Raw genomic sequence first — 20,192 nt, forward strand, 5'->3', positions numbered from 1 at the left:
AACACCTGTCCTCATATTCGTCACTCTACCTGTGACTAACAATAAAAATAAAACAAATCCTTTGAAAAAAACGTGACTATTTTCTTACTTTTGTTCTCAGAATTTATTATTAAACGTAGACTTCTTCGTTACAGTTTTTTTTTTTTTAAGCACATTTCGGGCATGATCTAATTCTTCCAAAGTTTCTCAGATCTTACGAGATCCTCAAAATCGTGTATTTACCATAAATTACATTCAAATTTGTAGTTTACTTTGTTCTGTCATGCAATGACCTAAAGAATAAAATGGATGAGGAAAGAGCAGGATAAAAGAATGCGTAATTAAAACACAGTGCATTATGGTATGGATCTACGATCACAGATTATATATTAATTCCATTTTCTTTCAGTTCGATTATACATTGAGAGAGGAAGTGCCTATAAATTATGAACTTTGATTGTCGTCGTACTTGCTAATCAGACAGCGAACGTTTGTCGTTTTTTAATCTATGCTATCATCCTGACGATCCTAGTATACATATCCGCCATTCTGTCCACCGAGTCCTGCATACTGTCTGCTACCAAGTCCTCCCTGCTGTCCGCCGAGTACTCCTAGTCCACCAAATTCCACTTCCGGTTCGCCAAGTCGGACTTGCTGGGCACCGAATCCTCCTTGTTTCCCACCGAATGCTCCTTGCTGTCCGCCAAATCCTCCAAGTTGTTCACTGATTCCCGTTTGCGCTCCGCTAATTGCTCCTTGCTGCCAACGAGATTCTCCCAGTCCGCCAAATCCTCGTTGCTGTCCACCGAATCCTGCCTGTTCAGCAACTCCTGCTTGAACGCCACCGATTCCTCCCTGCTGCCAACGAGATCCTGATCCTTGTCCTCCAAATCCTCTCTGCTGCCAACCACCTGATCCTGCTTGTTCACCAACTCCTGCTTGAACTCCACCGATTCCTCCCTGCTGCCAACGAGATCCTGATCCTACTCCGCCAAATCCTCTCTGCTGCCAACCACGAAATCCTCCTTGTTCACCATTTCCAGCCTGCGCTTCACCGATTCCTCCTTGCTGCCAACCAGATTCTCCTTGTCCGCCAAATCCTCTCTGCTGCCAACCACCAAATCCTCCACGCTGTCCACCGAATCCTCCTTGTTCACCAACTCCTGCCTGGACTCCAGAGATTCCTCCTTGCTGCCAACGAGATTCTCCCTGTCCTTCCAAACCCCTTCCAAATCCTCCTTGTTCACCAACTCCTGCCTGGACTCCAGAGATTCCTCCTTGCTGCCAACGGGATTCTCCCTGTCCGCCTAATCCTCTCTGCTGCCAACCACCGAATCCTTCTTGTCGTGTACCCTGGGATCCACTGCCTCTTTCTTGCCCACCGTTGGATCCTCTCTGGTCTGAATGAAGCAATATGTGAAGTAAGTCAACGAGTAATTGTTTTTAAGGGACAAACTTAGGCAATGGGTGAAAGAGATCAGAGTGTCTCTGGTTGGATGTGTTTGATATGCGGATATAACGATTTTTTTTCCAAATTAACGATGCAAGACTTTGAGAATTCAGTGTGTATATACCTTTAAACAATTTTACTTTACTGAGAAAACGTTGGTAAAATGTTGAGTGATTTCACGATTCTGACTTGCACTTCGGAAGGAAGCAAATACTGGATTCTATTCAGAGTTTCGAGCAGCATTGTGGAACACCAAACTCAAATCTGGGTATTTTAATAATGGCCAACGTGAGAGTATGGAATGCGTTCCAGCTATGAATATTGATGCGATCGTCATGGGAATTGATAAAAATGACAAGAACTTACACGAGGCTGTGGCGCACAGCGCAAGGGCGAGTAAAATCGTCGCGGTTTTGATCATCTTGAAAATCACGTTCAACGATGCGATTCCAAACTTGAAACTGTAACTCGATGGATGATCGTTGATGTGATGTTTCAATCTGATGATACTTTAGCGAAACATCGAAGGTTTTATACTTACCGCTTTTACACCCCCCCCCCCCCCCCCTCTAGCTAAAAACTGACTGCAATGTGTAACAAATTCAATTTTCGAATGTTCCAAACACCTAACAGCCCGTTTTTGATAGGATCTGAAATGACTACATCTCTTTGGTAAGCTTGACCAGATTATTCGAATATAGATTATATCGGCAGTAAAATTTTGTCGACTTTCTAACTTTCCTTCTCATTTTTATTGATCGAAGATCCCATCTAACCTTCGAAATTCGGTTACATATACTTCGGATTTCTCTGAGGAATTAAATCATGGAAAACAGTTTTATCGGTAGTTTGATTTTCATAATCCACTATCGAAATGTCATAATATGTTATGTCTTAAACAGATTTGAATAAAAATTGACCGAAACATTTTTAATTCAGCTGATTTTTTTTTTTTACGGGTTCTATAGTTAAAAAAAAAAGATACATATTTGAGGATTTTTTTTCACATATTTTGGAAAACAGAGGGGATCGAAAATTTGAGAATCTTGTGACTTGCGGCATAGAGTCTCATTTTTTAAAATTCATAAGTGCGGTTCTATTTGGACTAGAAAGTTCGTTTTTTCATTTTAAAGCTAAAAAAATGAATTTTAATTAAAAAAAAAAAACAGTTTCATTGAAAATCATCAACAAGTTCATATTGTTATAAACAATTAATTAATATTAATGTATTAAAAAATTAATTAAAAAATTATTTTTTATTTATTTGTTTTTTCGTTCAATTTTTTATACAGTCTTATTTGCTAATAAATAATATTATTCGATTACAGATACATAATGATCATTTATATTAGAGAGAAAAACGAGCAAGAAATCGAGGCGTGCAATGGAATCCGGGCGCCATTGTAACGTGCCGCGCTAGATAAATTAATTTTTTTCCAATAGTAATGACAATTTCTCAATCAATTAAAAATGCCATTCTGATAGCAAATTTAACGTAGAATACGATGGTTATACTAAAAACTCGCTACGAGGTAGGGGCAATTGTTGAAAATCAATTTGAACATTTTAAGTTTTTATAACATTAATATGAATGTGTCAATAATTTTCAATGAAACTGTTTTTTTTTTTAATTAAAATTCATTTGTTTAGCTTTGCAATTAAAAAAAAAAAATAACGAAAAATGAACTTGCACACCATACGATCGATAATGATTTTCGATGCAACGTCGACACTGAACTTGTGCCACAGTGTTTCAAATGATTATGGAATGGTTCTATTCATTTGTAAAAAACCTGGAAGACTGGAAGAGCATTTCAGACAGATCATACAAACTTACGAATTGCAGTAACGATCAGTATGAAGGTGAACAAAATCATAAAACTGATGTTTAACAGTGTAAATTTTATACGATATAAGTTCGAACAGCAGTGCAGTCGATAACCTTTGACCAAGTGTTCCTAATAGATGATCCTTCCACAGCGATTCATACGGTGTTTTATACTTGTTGTAAGAACAAGATTATTTTTGTATCTTTGACTTGAAAACACTCGTCATCGACATGTTTTATTGGCACCTTTGTCGTTGACTAATTAGATCGTACAAATATACCTTTTACGCCGTCTGTATTCCAACAACTGCCAGACTAAATTATGCGCGTCTCCAGACTATGTAAGCATTAATTGATTAACGAAAACTACGTTTTTCATGTCAACTAAGCTCAAGCATGACAAGAATTCTTATTTTATTTCGCACGAACTCCAAGTAGAACGCAAGTGTTTTACTTTTCGGTCTGCAGTTGCTAAAATTTATCTATTACAATCAATAATTGATCATTTGAACAATAGATATGCATAAATGATGATGTGCTTGATAATTAAGAGTATGAGGTAAGCCTTGGTTGTTTTTTGAAGGTCTTTTTTATTTTAACTACAGATTCAAACGCGAAGCTGATTATCTAAACTCGATCTTCAACCGATTGCAGAAAGTAACGCTGGATCGATCTTTTAATTCATTTGATTATTGATCGTATAAACATTTTCATAATCAAAAGGAACGCAAAAAAATGTTTACACCGAAACCGCAATTTTTTCTACACGTTATTTTTCACGCGAGTTATTTTACTTTCTACGACTGTATCCGTCGTCATTCTTTGCGGCGATTGTTCAAATACTCTATTCCACTTTCTACAATTTTCACACAACTATCTACTATCCATTGTTGGAATAATTTCCGATCTATTCTTAATATATATATATCGATATTAGGGTGTCGCAAAAAAATCGACAATTTTTTTTTTTTTTTTCTGAGTCCCCTATGACAAAATGTGAGTTTTTGATGTTTTAAGAGCCCACTCCAAAGGGCAGCTCGAAGAAAATATTTTAAGAGGTCGCTTCACATTTTTTAAAACGTCAGAAATCGTCAAAAATCGATTTTTTTTTCTCGTTACAGTATAATTTTATAGACCAAAAAAAAAATAAGTTTCCGAAAGTTTCAGTTCAAAATTTGAATTTCGAAAGGTCGCTCATAATTTATTTTAATTTGTTGGTGCATTTCTTTAGATATTTTCGAGCAACTTTTTAATATTCATCTTAAAATTTCATAAATTCTTCTTCGTTTATTTAGTGGAAGAAAATCGATAAAAACACACCACGACATGAATTAAAAATCAAACAAAATACTGAAAATACCATTTTTTTAATCTAATTTTTTGACGAATTTTGACATTTTAAAAAATTTGGAGCGACCTCTTAAATTTTTTTTTTTTAGCTGTCCTTTGGAGTGGGCTGTTAAAACATCAAAAATTAACATTCTGTCACACGAGACTCAAAAAAAAAAAAAAAAATAGTCGTTTTTTTTGCGCCACCCTAATCGATATCCTGAATGTGGATAACCATTCGATACTTGACGTTCGCTGTTCTTTTCAACAGGGCATTTAAAAATTCGAAAAATTCGTCAAACCTGTATACATATGTATCTATATTTTCTATATTTCAGTTCATTGTTACAAGAGAAGTAAAAAATAACGATTTATTTTAACCATACATGCTTTCATGCAATACACTAATACACAGTGGTTTTTAATATTATGCACTTGTATCCTGCGTCTTGAACGGCGATTTAACCGAAGTAACCTCCACCTTGCACTCCACCATATCCACCCCCCAAACCTCCCCCGTATGCTCCTTGCTGCCCGCTCTGCCCACCGTATCCACCACCCTGCTGTCTGCCATATCCACCGCTTTGTGGCCAGCCATAACCACTCTGACTTCCTCCAAATCCACCAACGCCTCCAAAACCGATTCCGAATTGGGCTAATTTTAAGGGATAGAAAAAGTGAGTTGACGTGTGATTTTGACTTCAATTCGAAAAATCAATTTCTGCTAACGTTTTTTAATTTATAACGTATATAATCCAAATTTATTTGGGATTTGATAAAAATAACGAAAATTACTCACGCATCGCAGTTGAAGTCAAGACAAGAGCGAGTAAAATCGTGACGGTTTTGATCATCTTGATAATTTCAATAAATTATGTGAATTTGAACTGCGCAAGACGTGATGTAATGTTTGGAGGTACGTTTAGATTTGGTACTGAATCTTTGCCAGTCCATTCGAGGTTTTATACTTCTCGTTTTGCCCCCTTCCAGCCTGTAATGGTAATTTGCGACAATTAGACGAGCTATAACTTTTCGCGCTTAGCACAAACAGCCGTTTGTTCAGTAGCTATAACTATACAAAAAAATCAGGAGATCGTATATACTTGCGGTTATACCAGTGAGATAATATATTCCATAGAATTTACTATATTTTTATGAAAGATAAATTTTATTATCTTATTTCTATTTAAACATCCACTTGACACTTTGGCCGATTATCAGTTATTCTTAGAAATTCATCTTAGCAAGAGATTCTTGCGGAAGAGTGACTCGTGAGTGACTGCGTGATCGCAACGATAATTTAGCAATAAAAGTAGATGAAGAATCGAAAAAGTAAATTCTTAATTCACATCAACAGAACATTTTCACAACGTGGTTATTCGAATTAATATTTATGTGGACTTCATAGTTGTTTTTACCAAAGGTTTTTTTTCTTGTAAAACAAATTTTCAATACGGCCTGTCTACCAAAAAATTACTGAGACTGCATGACACAGTTGATATTTCATCGAATATTTCGTAGTTGAATTCGTGCTAATGAAACGACAGAAGAGAATAATAAAAACTTTAGGTAAAGGTGAAAAAATACGTTAACGGAACACGTTGATTTGTGCCAGATCCATAATTATGTTTTATTGTAATTCCCTTTTTCGGAAAAAAGGGCGAGCAATAATGAACAGCGAAATTTGGATGTCTTAACAATAACAATGACAATAAATATCATTTCCCGTTTACTGAGCCATGTCGTCAGCCATCATCTTAACGATTCTAGTACAAATATCTGCCATGCTGTCTGCCAAATCCTCCTCGCTGTCCACCAAGTCCTTCCTGCTGCCAACCGAATCCTCCCTGCTGTCTGCCGAATGCTCCTAATCCACGGGATACCGTTTCTTGTCCACCAACTCCACCCTGCTGGACGTTGAATCCTCCTTGTTTTCCACCGAAACCTCCTTGCTGTCCACCGAATCCTCCTTGCTGTCCACCGAATCCTACTTCTTGTTCACTGGAACCCGCTTGAGCTTCATTAAGTGAGCCTTGCTGCCAACGAGATTCTCCCTGTCCTTCCAAACCCCTTCCAAATCCTGCTTGTTCACCATTTCCAGCTTGCGCTCCACCGATTCCTCCTTGCTGCCAACCAGATTCTCCTTGTCCGCCAAATCCTCTCTGCTGCCAACCACCGAATCCTCCACGCTGTCCACCGAATCCTCCTTGTTCACCAACTCCTGCCTGGACTCCAGAGATTCCTCCTTGCTGCCAACCAGATTCTCCCTGTCCTTCCAAACCCCTTCCAAATCCTGCTTGTTCACCATTTCCAGCTTGCGCTCCACCGATTCCTCCTTGCTGCCAACCAGATTCTCCCTGTCCGCCAAATCCTCTCTGCTGCCAACCACCGAGTCCTTCTCCTCGTCCACCTTGGAACCCTCTGCCTCCTCGTTGCCAACCGTTGGATCCTCTCTGGTCTGAATGAAGCAATATGTTAAGTAAGTCAACGAGTAATTGTTTTTAAGGGACAAACTTAGGCAATGGGTGAAAGAGATCAGAGTGTCTCTGGTTGGATGTGTTTGATATGCGGATATAACGATTTTTTTTCCAAATTAACGATGCAAGACTTTGAGAATTCAGTGTGTATATACCTTTAAACAATTTTACTTTACTGAGAAAACGTTGGTAAAATGTTGAGTGATTTCACGATTCTGACTTGCACTTCGGAAGGAAGCAAATACTGGATTCTATTCAGAGTTTCGAGCAGCATTGTGGAACACCAAACTCAAATCTGGGTATTTTAATAATGGCCAACGTGAGAGTATGGAATGCGTTCCAGCTATGAATATTGATGCGATCGTCATGGGAATTGATAAAAATGACAAGAACTTACACGAGGCTGTGGCGCACAGCGCAAGGGCGAGTAAAATCGTCGCGGTTTTGATCATCTTGAAAATCACGTTCAACGATGCGATTCCAAACTTCAAACTGTAACTCGATGGATGATCGTTGACGTGATGCTTCGGTCTGATGATATTTCACCGGAGCATCGAGGGTTTTATACTCACCGTTTTACCACTTTCAGCATCAGGATCTGGCAATGATATATGCAAGACATCGAATCTTCGAATTTCTAATCGAATCGATTGCCAGACAGTTTTTGATACAATCTGAAATTACCACGCTTATTCCAATCCTTCCAAGATTTTTTCGAATCAGATTATATCAGTAATTAAATGCTGTCAACTTTTTGACATGCTGCATTTTTTTTTATCTATACTACGATCTATAAGAGATTGTATCCAGCTTCGTTCACTCGATTACAGGCTTAAAATTTCTCCTAGCATCGAATCAGCATTGAGCCTCTGGAACGTTATGAATTTTTATGCCGTTGCATCATTCTGTTAACTTCCAAAGAAGCGATCATGAATCGTAACTGACTTTGAGCTGTAATATAAAATGAGATGAGAAATTGACAGCAACGAAAAACGGACCAAGGACAATTCTATTTTCACGATGCATATACCTGACAAAAGCTTTACTTTAGTTACTACTGAAGGGATCAATTACACTAATGTTTGATTTCAATTAAGTGTTGAATGAACAATTTTTACTGACTATAACACAATCGCAATTCGTTTAATGACAGGTTTAAAAGTTTCGAATTGTCTGGAATTTGAAGAAGAAGAAATTGTATGAAAATATTCAGATCGATAAAAATGATTTTCAAAGATTGAATTCAAAATTTTGTCAATTAAGTCATTTTGAAAATTTTTTAAAAATACTTTGCTGTATTCCTTGGATTTATTATCACTCAATAACGTCTTTTTCTAGATCAGGAAATTCGACTTCCATTCACGTCAAATTATATCACACTTTTTTCGCATTTTTACGCATTACGTTATTTACAGAAGTATCAACTGTATATTCTTATTCCTATAATACATATTTTAGCGATTTCAAATATGTAATGCCGAAAGTACGTAGCATAATTATATAAAACGCAGAGCATTAAGTCATTTCTTAGTGAATATTTTGGAATAAAAAAAAAGAAATGGTAACTTTGAGTTCTACAAAAAAAAAAACGTGACGATCAATGGATCTTTATTTCTAGACAACTTCAATGACGTCCTGTTGTAACGTTAATTAAGTATGAATGAAAAACAAAATCACTCTTACATTGATGAAAATCCAGAAAAAAATCAAATCAAAAAAATGTTACACTTTTCACATATTGTGTATATTGTATCGAAACGGTTCTTTTCTTGAAATTTATAAATTTGTGTTGAAATTCATGTCGCTGACTTTGCTTGATCAAAGCTTTATTTACTTTGTGCCTCGGGAGATGAATTACAATTGGCTAGATATAATTTTTTAGTTTGACTTCATCCACTTGAATATGTTGGGTACACTGAGAACTAATTGCAACGTATCTCGCTTCATATACTTGAAATTTCGACGAAATAAAAAACTTGGCTAGCAAACTTCATACAGAACAAGACTTGATCGTTGAAAGCTACACAATGCCGAGAGTAATTATGCGAGAATTATCTTGCATCTTGCGAACTTTTACTTCGAAGTGACCATTATCAGTAATTCAATAATTAGTATTAATATTATTTTGCCGAAAGACTCGACCTCCAACTTCTGAATGTGTAAAAATTTCAAATCTTCCTAAAGCGATATTATATAGTACGTTTGACGGACCATAAAGTTCGACGAAGATATCTGTCAACAAATTCGAGGATGATAGTCGAAAAGGACACTCGCTTTGAAATCATCAACGATCCACAAGTCATTTCCTGGTGATTTCCAATATTAGGAAATATGTAGTTTGAATTCCATTAATCTTCAAGTGATTCCCAAACGTTTGAAGATGTTCGGCACATTGCTTATGTCCAAGTGATTTCCAATTTCATCAAATTCCAGTGATTTCTAGTCACTTTTAACTAATTCCTTAAGTAAATGGCCTCTCGATGTTGGTGTTTGATCCTGCATTTCGTCGTTCATATTTGACAAACTAGTCCTCCATGTGCACGTCTCACCAATTCTGATTCAGTCGAAGCTTTTAGTGTCTAAAGTATCAAAATAATGTTTTCATGTTCAGAATGAACAGACAAATATTTTTCAATAGTACTATCATTCCATCACTTGTTGTCAAGCAAAGGAAGTTATGACTCAAAGGTTATGAAGGTTTACAGCTAATCTAATTTCTAGTGAAAATGACAGTTTTCGAATATTCGACAAAACTTGGCCTTCGTGAACTAATAATAATTCATAATTTGATACTCTCTAATCTTACCTCTAATCATTGCCGTTGCATTGCATATTATTTCGTGACTGATGGAATGAAAATGTATTCCACTAACCGTGCTGTTCTGCGTCATACAAATTTTATCACATCAAGCTCAAAATAATCGTCAGATTAATTGGTAGAATAATTTTTTCATTGGCATTTGTCAACCAATTTTTCAGACCTTCGTTTCAGAACACGTTCGAAGGCTTCTTCATTCATTATCCCAATCACTTTAACAACTATGCTTCTCATAAGTCCAAAAGTGAAGGCATCGTTGTTCAAGAAAGCGGAGATCGATGTTAATCATGTAAATTTTAAAAATGCCAAAAATCGTCAAAAAATTATATTAAAAAAATTATATTTTCAGTATTTTGTTTGATTTTTAATTCATGTCGTGGTGTATTGTTATTGATTCTTTCTAACTAAATTGAGAAAAAAAAATTTATGAAATTTTGATATGAATATTAAAAGGTCGCTCGAAAACATCTCAAGAAATGTACCAAAAAATTTAAAAAAAATTATGAGCGACCTTTCAAAATTCAAATTTTGAATTGAAACTTTCGGAAACTTATTTTTTTTTTTGTCTATAAAATTATACCGTAACGAAAAAAAAAATGTTTTAAAAAACTCGATTCTTGACGATTTCTGACGTTTTAAAAAATGTGGAGCGACTTTTAAAATTTTTTTTTCTGAACTATCCTCTGGAGTGGGCTCTTAAAACATCAAAAACTAACATTTTGTCACACGAGACTCAAAAACAAAAAATGTTCGATTCTTTTGCGACACCTAATGTATATACAATTCAAACGTATGTCGTATAATATCTAGTCTTAAGAAGAACGAAAATTCTTGATCAAACTGAAGATTTCGGCAGCGTTGGAGATCGTACAACCGGTATATATCGGCTCTCTGTGTATCGATCGTCTTGATACAAGGCTTGCTTGAAAGCTCTTAAAATCTATAAGCCTTTGAAACTTGTCGAATGTCGAATTTCCTCGCGAGAAGAGACGTATGTGTGCGATAATATTTTCGCTGGAGATGTTAGAACGCTTCTCATCGCGGTAAAAGATAGTGAGCGTTTATCTTTTTAATGAGCTGGGCGCGATCGACGGCAGCCAATCTTGATCGATTTTAATGTCTATATTTATGCACTAACCACATCCGAGTTGCTTTTGCAAATTTAGTTTGGACTCGAGTAGAAGATCTAATCTTGCCTTTTTTATGGATTATTAAAAAGCTTAATGCTGATTTGCAATTGGTTCGGAGTCCTTCGGATATTTCGTTCCCGAATGGTCGTTTATCCAACTCGTTTTTTGGACATTATAATTTTTATGCAATAACTCAGGCCAGGCGATACAGCTCCTTTATTTGATTTAGATATCAGAATTCTTCTTTTGAGAATCTATGGCAAGGATTTTTACTTTTATGTCAGACGTGTACGATCGATCAATTTTCAGAGTGTCAAAACGCCAGAAAATATATTGTAAATGCCGATAAACAGTAATTACGATCGTTAATTATTATCGATAATTATCAATCGATATTGAATAATAATTATTACCGTTTCTTTGAATCAAGTCTAAATTTGAAAGAGTGAAAAAAGACAAGAGTCTCAGTATTAATTTCATTAGAAAACATAGAAAACTTGAAATGCTCAAAAATCAAAGCGAAGAAAAGGAAAGAAAAGAAAAAATAAAAATCATAATAAAGAAGAATGAACCGAGCCAAAATATATCGAATATTCTACACTTGATCTACATTTCAAATTTTCGCAATTTCGACTCTCTCTCTACGTAGTAAAATTGTATAAAATAGATTTATGCGTTTTAGAATATTTAATATTATTCTCTCTTATATTCTTCAACCTTTCTGCATTCCGTTCACATCTCGTTACTCCATCGTTTGAATCGTCTTCTTTTCATTTGAGTATTTGTAATTTATTCCATTGCTAGATCTGTCAAATTGCCACGAAATTCACAGCTGGCAAAACTAGTTAATAATAAAATTCCTCACCTATTTCGATCGGTGAATACACCAGCTATAATCAAAAGTCAACTATTTCCACCATTCTGACCAAATCTGAAATCAACTTATACACGTTGCCCTCCACGTTGATTTTCTTCTTTCTCTTTTCACTTTATCTCGAATTAAATTCCGTTCATAAAGTCACGCTGGTTTATTATTACAATGAAAAAAAATTCACGGTACACGTGGTTTCGATAATTGCTTGTTTATTATATGAAATTCATTTTAATTATTATATTAGCAGGTTTGAACGTTTCTTTTATGAATAGCTGGAAATCATCGTCTTCAATCAGCGGTCGTAGGATTCTCTAATAGTATCCTCCGAATCCTCCCTGATGTCCGTGTTGCTGGTATCCTCCGAATCCCTGGTTGTATCCTCCGTTGTACGATCCTGATGACGGGTAGTATCCTGACTGGTATCCTCCCAATCCTGAGTTACCGCCCCATGAACCCTCCCTTCCCCATCCTGCGAGACCACCGTTGTTGTATCCACCGTTGTTGTAGCCACCGTTGCTGTATCCACCGTTGCTGAATCCACCGCTGTATCCACTGTTGTATCCACCGCCGGCACCGCCGTATCCACCTCCGTGAGCTAAAAGAGCAAAGGTCAGACACAATCCCCTCAAACTCCGTATCCATGAAAATTCTTCTGGATTCAAGGGATGATAAATGATTTGGAATTCATTTCGTTTTGTGAATAATCGTACAATTTCAACTTTTAGACTCGTTTGGCTACGAAATGACGAATCGTTGAAGTTTAATTGAAAATATTTTCTTATATCCGCATATATTTATTAATTGCAAGTCGCCAACGAAATAATTTGTAGAAAGAATCGTCATTAATTTATTCAAATGGAAAGAAAATTCATTAAAGCTAATTGAAGATGTTCTCACTGTAATTTGTATATTAAATATAATTTTCCAAAATGCAACTGAAGAGTTCTTCTTTGCATTTGTTTTACAACTTGTACGATTGAAAAACTTAGTCTCTATACTGCAGAACAAGTACAAAAATTATTAAAAGTGTGTTACTGATGGAAAGCCTCGCACGAAGGTGAAACAGAAATTTTCATTTCATTAATTACTCAGTCTATAATGCGATGTTTTTTAGCACACTTGTGTAAATTGTGCCGGTAGAGAGTAGGAGAGCAAATAAAACTTTGAATGCTGACGATCGTAATCGGTGAGCAAAGAGTCTTAATATTTACTCAGACGAATTGGTGCGCGAATCACGCATCACGACTAAACGAGTAGTTTATAATTATGCGATTTTTTTCTACTTATTGGTCTCACAGTCTTCAATGAAAAGGTAAACATATATTATTATTATTACTCATTATTATTATATTATTCGTTTGCGAAATGTAAGCGTCCTCGATAACCGAAATGAAAATTTTTTTCACAAGAAATCTCGTACGAAAAAAAAAAGACGATTCCCAATTTCTGTATACATTAAAACGACATCATATTCACGGTTTATTTATTTGAGCGGAAAATTAATTTCTTTCTAATGTAAACGTTGATTTTGGATTAACCTGTCGAAAAAATCTTTGGCTCAGGTTGTATGATTTTTTAATATAACGACACGAGTTATGACGAAACATTTAAAACACAGAGAATTTTTAAATCTATACAACAGACACTAAACTAAACTATCCTACTCATCGATCGTAAACCAAAAATCAGACTTCATTATATTACACAAATTTGAAAAATTATTATTGTTGTTGTTTGTCTTTTTTTTTTCATTCTTAAACCATCCAAAATTGAAGAAACGTAATTTAGTCAGCAAAATAAAATATAATGAAAAATCGAAAAAAATGAACCAATTTTGACTATATCGAAAAAAGAATTTTGAAAAAAGATTTTCCTTTGAATATCAACGAAGTTTTTTATTCGAGCTTATTTCGATGTAAACTTACGGAAGGCTGAGGCGAGGGCCACGAGGGCTACGACGAGGACAATCACTGCCTTGATCATCTTGGAATCGATTAGAGATTTGCTTCGGACGAAGGAAAGGGTTCAATCAGTAGGATCAACTGATTCGATCTGATGATTTTCAGCCAGTGGACACTGCTTTTTATAGGTCCGACTCTTCCGCGCCTAGTAACGAACAAATCCCCTTCAGGTGGGCCAGAAACAGGTTGGGGTTTTACCTGTTCTATTATTCACGTTGACTCGACGTCTGACAGCTCATCCCACTTAATGATAGGAATTAATGACGCTCTTCTCTCGTCCATTTCAGATTATGTGTGTAAATGTTCTCAGCGGAATCGAAAACAAGCGCGCTCCCGGCAACTTCCATGTTATATCAAATGTCATAGACAATAAAAGAAGTCTTTAGGATTTGAAGATGCCAAAATTGTCGATATAATTAATAAAGTACAAATTATATTATATAATTAATGTATTTTACATACATTTTTTGCTTTAACGAGTCGACAAAATCGAATCGAAATAGGACTAATGGCACAGGTCATCAAAAAAAAAAAAAGTATTATTCTCGAGTTTATATTTAAATAAATAAATTTTCATTCTATACAGCGAATATTTAGTTTATAATTTATTTTAATTAGTTTAACGAGAAGATGATAAAACATGACGTTTGGGGTTTTATTATTAATTAGATTATTTTTGAATTTGAAAAAAAAAAACGTGATTTAAATGCGGGAGTGAAATTTTTTTTAATCGTTATTTACAATAAATGTTTGAGGAAAATTGGTAATTTTTCTTAAAATCCGAAATATTGTTTTGGTTTCTACAAAAGGTAAAGTTTATGTAATAAAATATCTTTTTCTTTTATTCGTTACGTGGATGAAATCAAAATTTAACATCTAGAATTCAGACTCAAATTTCGTGTCGCCCCGTGTAAGTTGTCCAAATTCATGGTTAATCATATAAAATGGAGTCGAAGAGATTCGCATTAGAAACTTGCAGGTGTCGTTGTAAATCCGTTTACAACCAAACGACATTCTCTCATTTTCTTTTTCTTTTTCTCTTTTTTTTTTCTTTTTACAATTTTTTTACCCATCTACTGTGCAAATTTCAGAAGCTTGGCTCTTCGTAAAATTCAAGTTAAGGCGGGGCACTCAAGGCAAATGAAATTAATATTCTGATCCGATCATCGCAAATGTTACGATCCTTGGAGCAAGGCGAGCGTTTCGATTTTATCTTCTCGTTATTCTTCTCCGGTTCCATGGATCAATAAACTATAGCAGAATGAAAAATTCATAATTTTTTTTTCATAATCTTATTCGTTTACACTCTCCTCTCGTATCATATGTGATTTTTTTTTTTTTTATTAATTCTTTCGGGAGTTATTTAACCCTTATAACATTGGTGTTACATCGGGGTCCCTGGAGACCCCGCGTAAAAAATCATTGCGTAGAAATGGAAATATCGATTGAAATAAGTTGAAAAAATTCTCAGATAATCTTTAATTATTATATCTCAAGGCAAATTAGTTAACTTTAGAAAAATGAAATTTTCTATATGAAAGAAACAAGCATTTTATTGAGAAAAAAAATTTCAACTCACTGAATTTTCAATATCTTAAGCTGAAAATTGATTGAGTAATACTCAAGACACGAATATTAAAACAAAAAAATAAATAAAATATGGAGTCTTGTTTTATCAAGGCTGTTTTGTAAAATGGTAAAATGTAAATTTATTTATATATATAATATATTATTTTACTTATAACTGGAACTTGTTCCAACGAGAAAAAATCCATTTGTTCATGTTTTCTCGTCAAGCTGATATTTAAATTCAGTGTTTAAAGACACGGTTGTTATTGGTAAAAAAGAACAAGCTTCGATAAAATTTTCAAGCTTTTTTACAAATTTATAATGTCACCAAGTGAATACGTTTGTTATTCAAGTGTGAAAAATTAATTGATATGCAAGGATTATAATATTTATTCCTATACTTGACTTTTTTTTTTCCAAGCAACGTCACAATTGGTAGAATAATCTTGTGTCCAATTATCGCGGCTAACTAATTGTAAAACAGGATAGGTAGATTAAAAACTTGAATTACGATTATGAGAAACTATCGTTTAATTACGTTCTGACCTAATTGTGAGCCGGAATAAAGTAATTTTCACCCTCGTTGCTGTGTTATTACGTCCTCGCTTTTTCCACTTTCCATTTCTCGTGAACCTTCTGTCGTTTGACACCTTACGAAACCGAGCCCGCAATTAAGTCACGCATAGTAATTAAGACGCTAATAAAACGCTTAATTAAATGAAATAAAAAAATATACGAATAATACATTTTATTTTGCAATCAGTGGGGAAAAATTCTAATGACAAGTGTGTGTTCCGTGATAAAATCGAAATAAAAAATAAATTGCATCGGTGTTTTGTAACCTCCTTAAATACTTTTCAACGACAAATTATACGTGTATTTTATTTTTAATTTATTACACAATATACAGTTAATTACAAATCGTAATTAGGCGGTTTCTAATCTTGCCGACATATGTTTCCCATAAACACATAATAATTGTAGATGTTTTATTATAGGCATACCAAGTTATTCCTCGTTGATATTCGTTACGATGACTAAAGTATTTCTACTGACTATGCGTGACATTTAAATTAAAGAAACCCGTGATGATCGTTAAAGTAATTTTCAATTTGCGTTAGGTAAGCAAAGACAAAAGTTTCTAGAAAAATTTCTTTACAGGGTAATTATAATTATAGCCTTATATGCATGAATATTTATCACAATCACCGCTCAATGCCATTAAAGTTTTGATCAGTGGCGGGATTTTTCCCGTTCAAAACATGTTTCTCAACCTTAGCTACACCGTGATCGACTCTAAGATTTCGATTCATTGTCAGTCGAGTGCCAATTTCTTCAGCAAGCTGCTCTCGCCATTTTCGAACACTGCGTATCGGCTCGCCAATGAGGATGTGTCGCTTCTCTTTCAACTCTGATACAGCACTTCGGTAATTATACTGTGTAAATTGCAGCTCAGGTAAAGGTAGAATCTTCTAAAACCATCTTACTTTCAATTAGTGTCAAACTTAAGCAGCAATAATCAACGAAAGAAATTCTCGTAGGTTCGAAGCTTTTGACTTTTGATTAGTCACGTGGTTCTCGAAATATAAGGATTTTGCTGTCGTTAAGCAAGGTTTTGTGTGATAAGTAAAGGTATACGTTTTAAAGTAAAGTCAAAGAATCGTTATGGTTTTGTCTGAAATTACGACGGTGTGTTGAAACCTTGAATAAAAAATTATTCAAATTCGGTTTAGAAATCAGAGCTCATTTTTGTACTATTCAAATATTGAATCATATCTTTGAGAGAAATTTTTAATTTTGTTTTTGAGAAATCTTGCTCACTGACTTTAAAAACACAGTTTTGAGAAAAATGTGTTTAAGGTTTCAGAAACAGTTTACATGCAGTATGAAATTTTTTTCTTTTTTTTTCAATTTGGATCGAGTTGTCAATATTTGCCGGACTGACAAGAAATTTTCTATGTGTGTATGTATACTTAAATGTATGTACATTAAGAAAATAAAATTGAAAAGAAATTGATTTTTTGAAAAATTTAACTGTATATAACCCCTTAAGGAGACACGTCGGTAAAATTCTAAAATTTTTTCTTTTTGCTCGAAATTTTAAGTCATAATAAAGCTTCGTACGACAAATGTGTCGAAATATTATTTAAAATAATGTCAAAATGTACGGTTTTTAGAAAAATTTTTAGTTATCGGAGAAACGCAGGGAACAAAAGTTGCTATGGAAATTGAGATCCGATTAGTTACGGGCTAATTATATTAATAACTTGCAATATCAATTATACTCTTATAATATAAATAATCTTATAGTGAAATTTAAAAAAAAAACTTGATAAACTATCATTCATTTTTACTAATACAAATTGTTTTGAATTCGATTTTTATTTATTTGCTGAATGGAAATTTTTCATTGTAGATTTGCCGCATCTACCAAAATTCACTGGAAAACCAAAGAAGTGAAGAATAATTTTAAAAGGAAAGAAAAAGTCCGACAAAAATTTTTACGCCAATTAAACCGCGTGAGTAACGTGTCACTTGAGTTTGCAAATGTGTTCGCAATCAATAATTCTGAATAATTTATCAATCGGCTATTAAACTTTAAGGCAGCTGCCGATTACGTAATTCCCGGTTAAGTTGAGGGCTGATATTTGAATTTCAACTAAGCATTATCTCTTTTTGCAAACCGGTTAATTTATATCGGTAACGGAACGTTGGAAATGATCGTAAAATTACCAACGAAACGAGTAAAATTACAAGATTTAGTTTCCAGTCAAACGACGCGAAATGAAAACTTACAATATTAAAATAACATAGACATCGTACGAATTTAAATCGGCGTTCTTAATTCGTCGACTTTACGTCACGTAATCCTGGACGCAAACGATAAATTATATAGATAACTCGAATGTTTATTTATAAATTTAATATCCTGCTTGATGATTAATTAGATTAACAGAACTCAGAAAATAATATTTAAACGAATATTAGAAGATATAGATTTGCAACAGATATTCCTGTCACTTAAACATCTTCGCATTTCTTAATAACTTAGTTGCTATAACCCAGCTTCGTTCGAACGAGATCTTGAAAGTGATTTCCTTCCCTTCTTTCAGTGGTGATCTAAGCAAAATAATCATGCAGTATAGATCATTGGTATAAACACACATCTGGCTTGACGATGAACGTTTTTTTTTTTTTTTTTCTTAATACGAATACATATATACCACGTATTATATTGTTTTAAAATAGTCAACACCTCCTCCCATCCGTTAATTAGCATTCTTGTATCTCAGAGGATGGGATGAATATTCATTGCGAAACGAGGAGGATGGTTGAGTAAAATTCAAGAAATAAGAACACTCGGTTCCGTAGTTAGACAAAAAAAAAACAAACAAAAAAACGATAAAAAAAAAACAACAAAAAAAAACCCGTGAATTCGCTAGAGACTCCGAAATGCAACTTCCAACAAAAATTTATCGATTAAGATGCAAATATTTTATCTTCGGGACTGTGATTAAATCTGTATTCCGTTTTTCTTGTTCTTTTTTTGTTTTTGTTGAATTATTACATCAACGCTGTTATTTTTTCTTCTTTCTTTGAATTTGAAAAAGGAAATGTCGAAAGGCTTGCACTTTCTGAAAATCTTACGTCTTATCCATTTTGCAAATTTGCTTTTTCCTCGCCATTTTATAACCTTGTATCCTTCAGGATCAGAAGCCTTTCCGTGGTCGATGCACGTAGGATCAACACTGCAACGGAGTTGACGGCCTTGCAAAGAATCAGAATCAAAATCAGAATCTTTTTAAATTCTTTAGAAAAAAATTTTAATCACGTTTTTTTCATATTCACAGACGGAGTGATTATTTTGTCACCATAACGTGACCGATGTGCGATCTTATTTACTTATTAAAACTCGATTTTGGCTCGGAAGATTTTTTTTTTTCCATTTATATATCGAAACTTTCCGCTCGTCACATATCTGAACGAAAGGAAAAAAATTTTTGTCAACATATTATTTGAAATTGCCATTTTTAACCTTCGTTTCATCTCTCTTTTTGCTATATATGGACGAAACCGGATGGACGAACTTTTTCTTATTACGGTTTATATGATCTATGTTGAAATTAAACTGAAAGAAAATTAATCGTAGGATTGTTTTTTCTACTCGACTGCTTTTCTGTCAGAATTTTAATCGTTTTTCATAATTCAAAAAAAAAAAAAAAAAAACATTTCAGTAATTTTTTAATCGATTCACTTCAAAATCATTGTAATTGTTGCGAAAAATGTTCAATTATTAATGATCAATTTGAATGTTGACACAAAAGTGTCGAAGACGTAACTATGCTGATATCAAAAACAAGTTCAAATCGTTCAAAAAATTAATTTCTTAGGATCGCTTTGCTATGGAATTTAAGCGGTTTTTTAACGGTTGAAGGAATTCCAGAATCACTTGTTAGACAATTTGCAATTAATGTATCGAAGGATTGATATGAAAGAATAAAATATTCTTATTTAACGGAAGTACTATTTATATGTATCTGTAATAAAAATGAAATCTAGGTTCAAATATTACAGAAATGCAATAATAGTTTGTCATTTCCATATTCACTTCATTCAAAGTTAATTCGAGTAAATAAGTTTCAACGAACAAGGTCGCAAATAATTCCTTTCGAATTGGATTTTTTATAAAAAAAAAAAAATAGTCAAAAGATCAACACGACAAAATATCTTGCGGTCAGTAAAAAATTAAGTCTCAGTCATTTTTTTTATTGCCAAT

The 20,192-nt window shown here is 34.1% G+C and overlaps 2 protein-coding genes across 2 annotated transcripts; both read right to left on the minus strand.

Annotated features, from left to right (window-relative positions):
* Nucleotides 1–507: 507 nt before the first annotated feature.
* LOC124405901 (50 kDa spicule matrix protein-like) lies at nt 508–7,609 on the minus strand. The gene is made up of 5 exons (XM_046881170.1): nt 7,461–7,609; nt 6,902–7,044; nt 6,667–6,811; nt 6,506–6,573; nt 508–765 (listed from the first exon to the last, which is right to left on the minus strand). Exons 1-5 carry the CDS (start codon nt 7,513–7,515, stop codon nt 508–510), a joined length of 669 nt encoding a protein of 222 aa, XP_046737126.1. The 5' UTR covers nt 7,516–7,609.
* A 4,525-nt stretch (nt 7,610–12,134) lies between these two features.
* On the minus strand, nt 12,135–14,110 carry LOC124405133 (abscisic acid and environmental stress-inducible protein-like). The gene is made up of 2 exons (XM_046879786.1): nt 13,811–14,110; nt 12,135–12,480 (listed from the first exon to the last, which is right to left on the minus strand). Exons 1-2 carry the CDS (start codon nt 13,866–13,868, stop codon nt 12,197–12,199), a joined length of 342 nt encoding a protein of 113 aa, XP_046735742.1. The 5' UTR covers nt 13,869–14,110; the 3' UTR covers nt 12,135–12,196.
* Between the last annotated feature and the right edge of the window lie 6,082 nt (nt 14,111–20,192).

This window comes from Diprion similis, chromosome 4 (assembly GCF_021155765.1).
Source record: "Diprion similis isolate iyDipSimi1 chromosome 4, iyDipSimi1.1, whole genome shotgun sequence".
Taxonomy (NCBI): domain Eukaryota; kingdom Metazoa; phylum Arthropoda; class Insecta; order Hymenoptera; family Diprionidae; genus Diprion; species Diprion similis.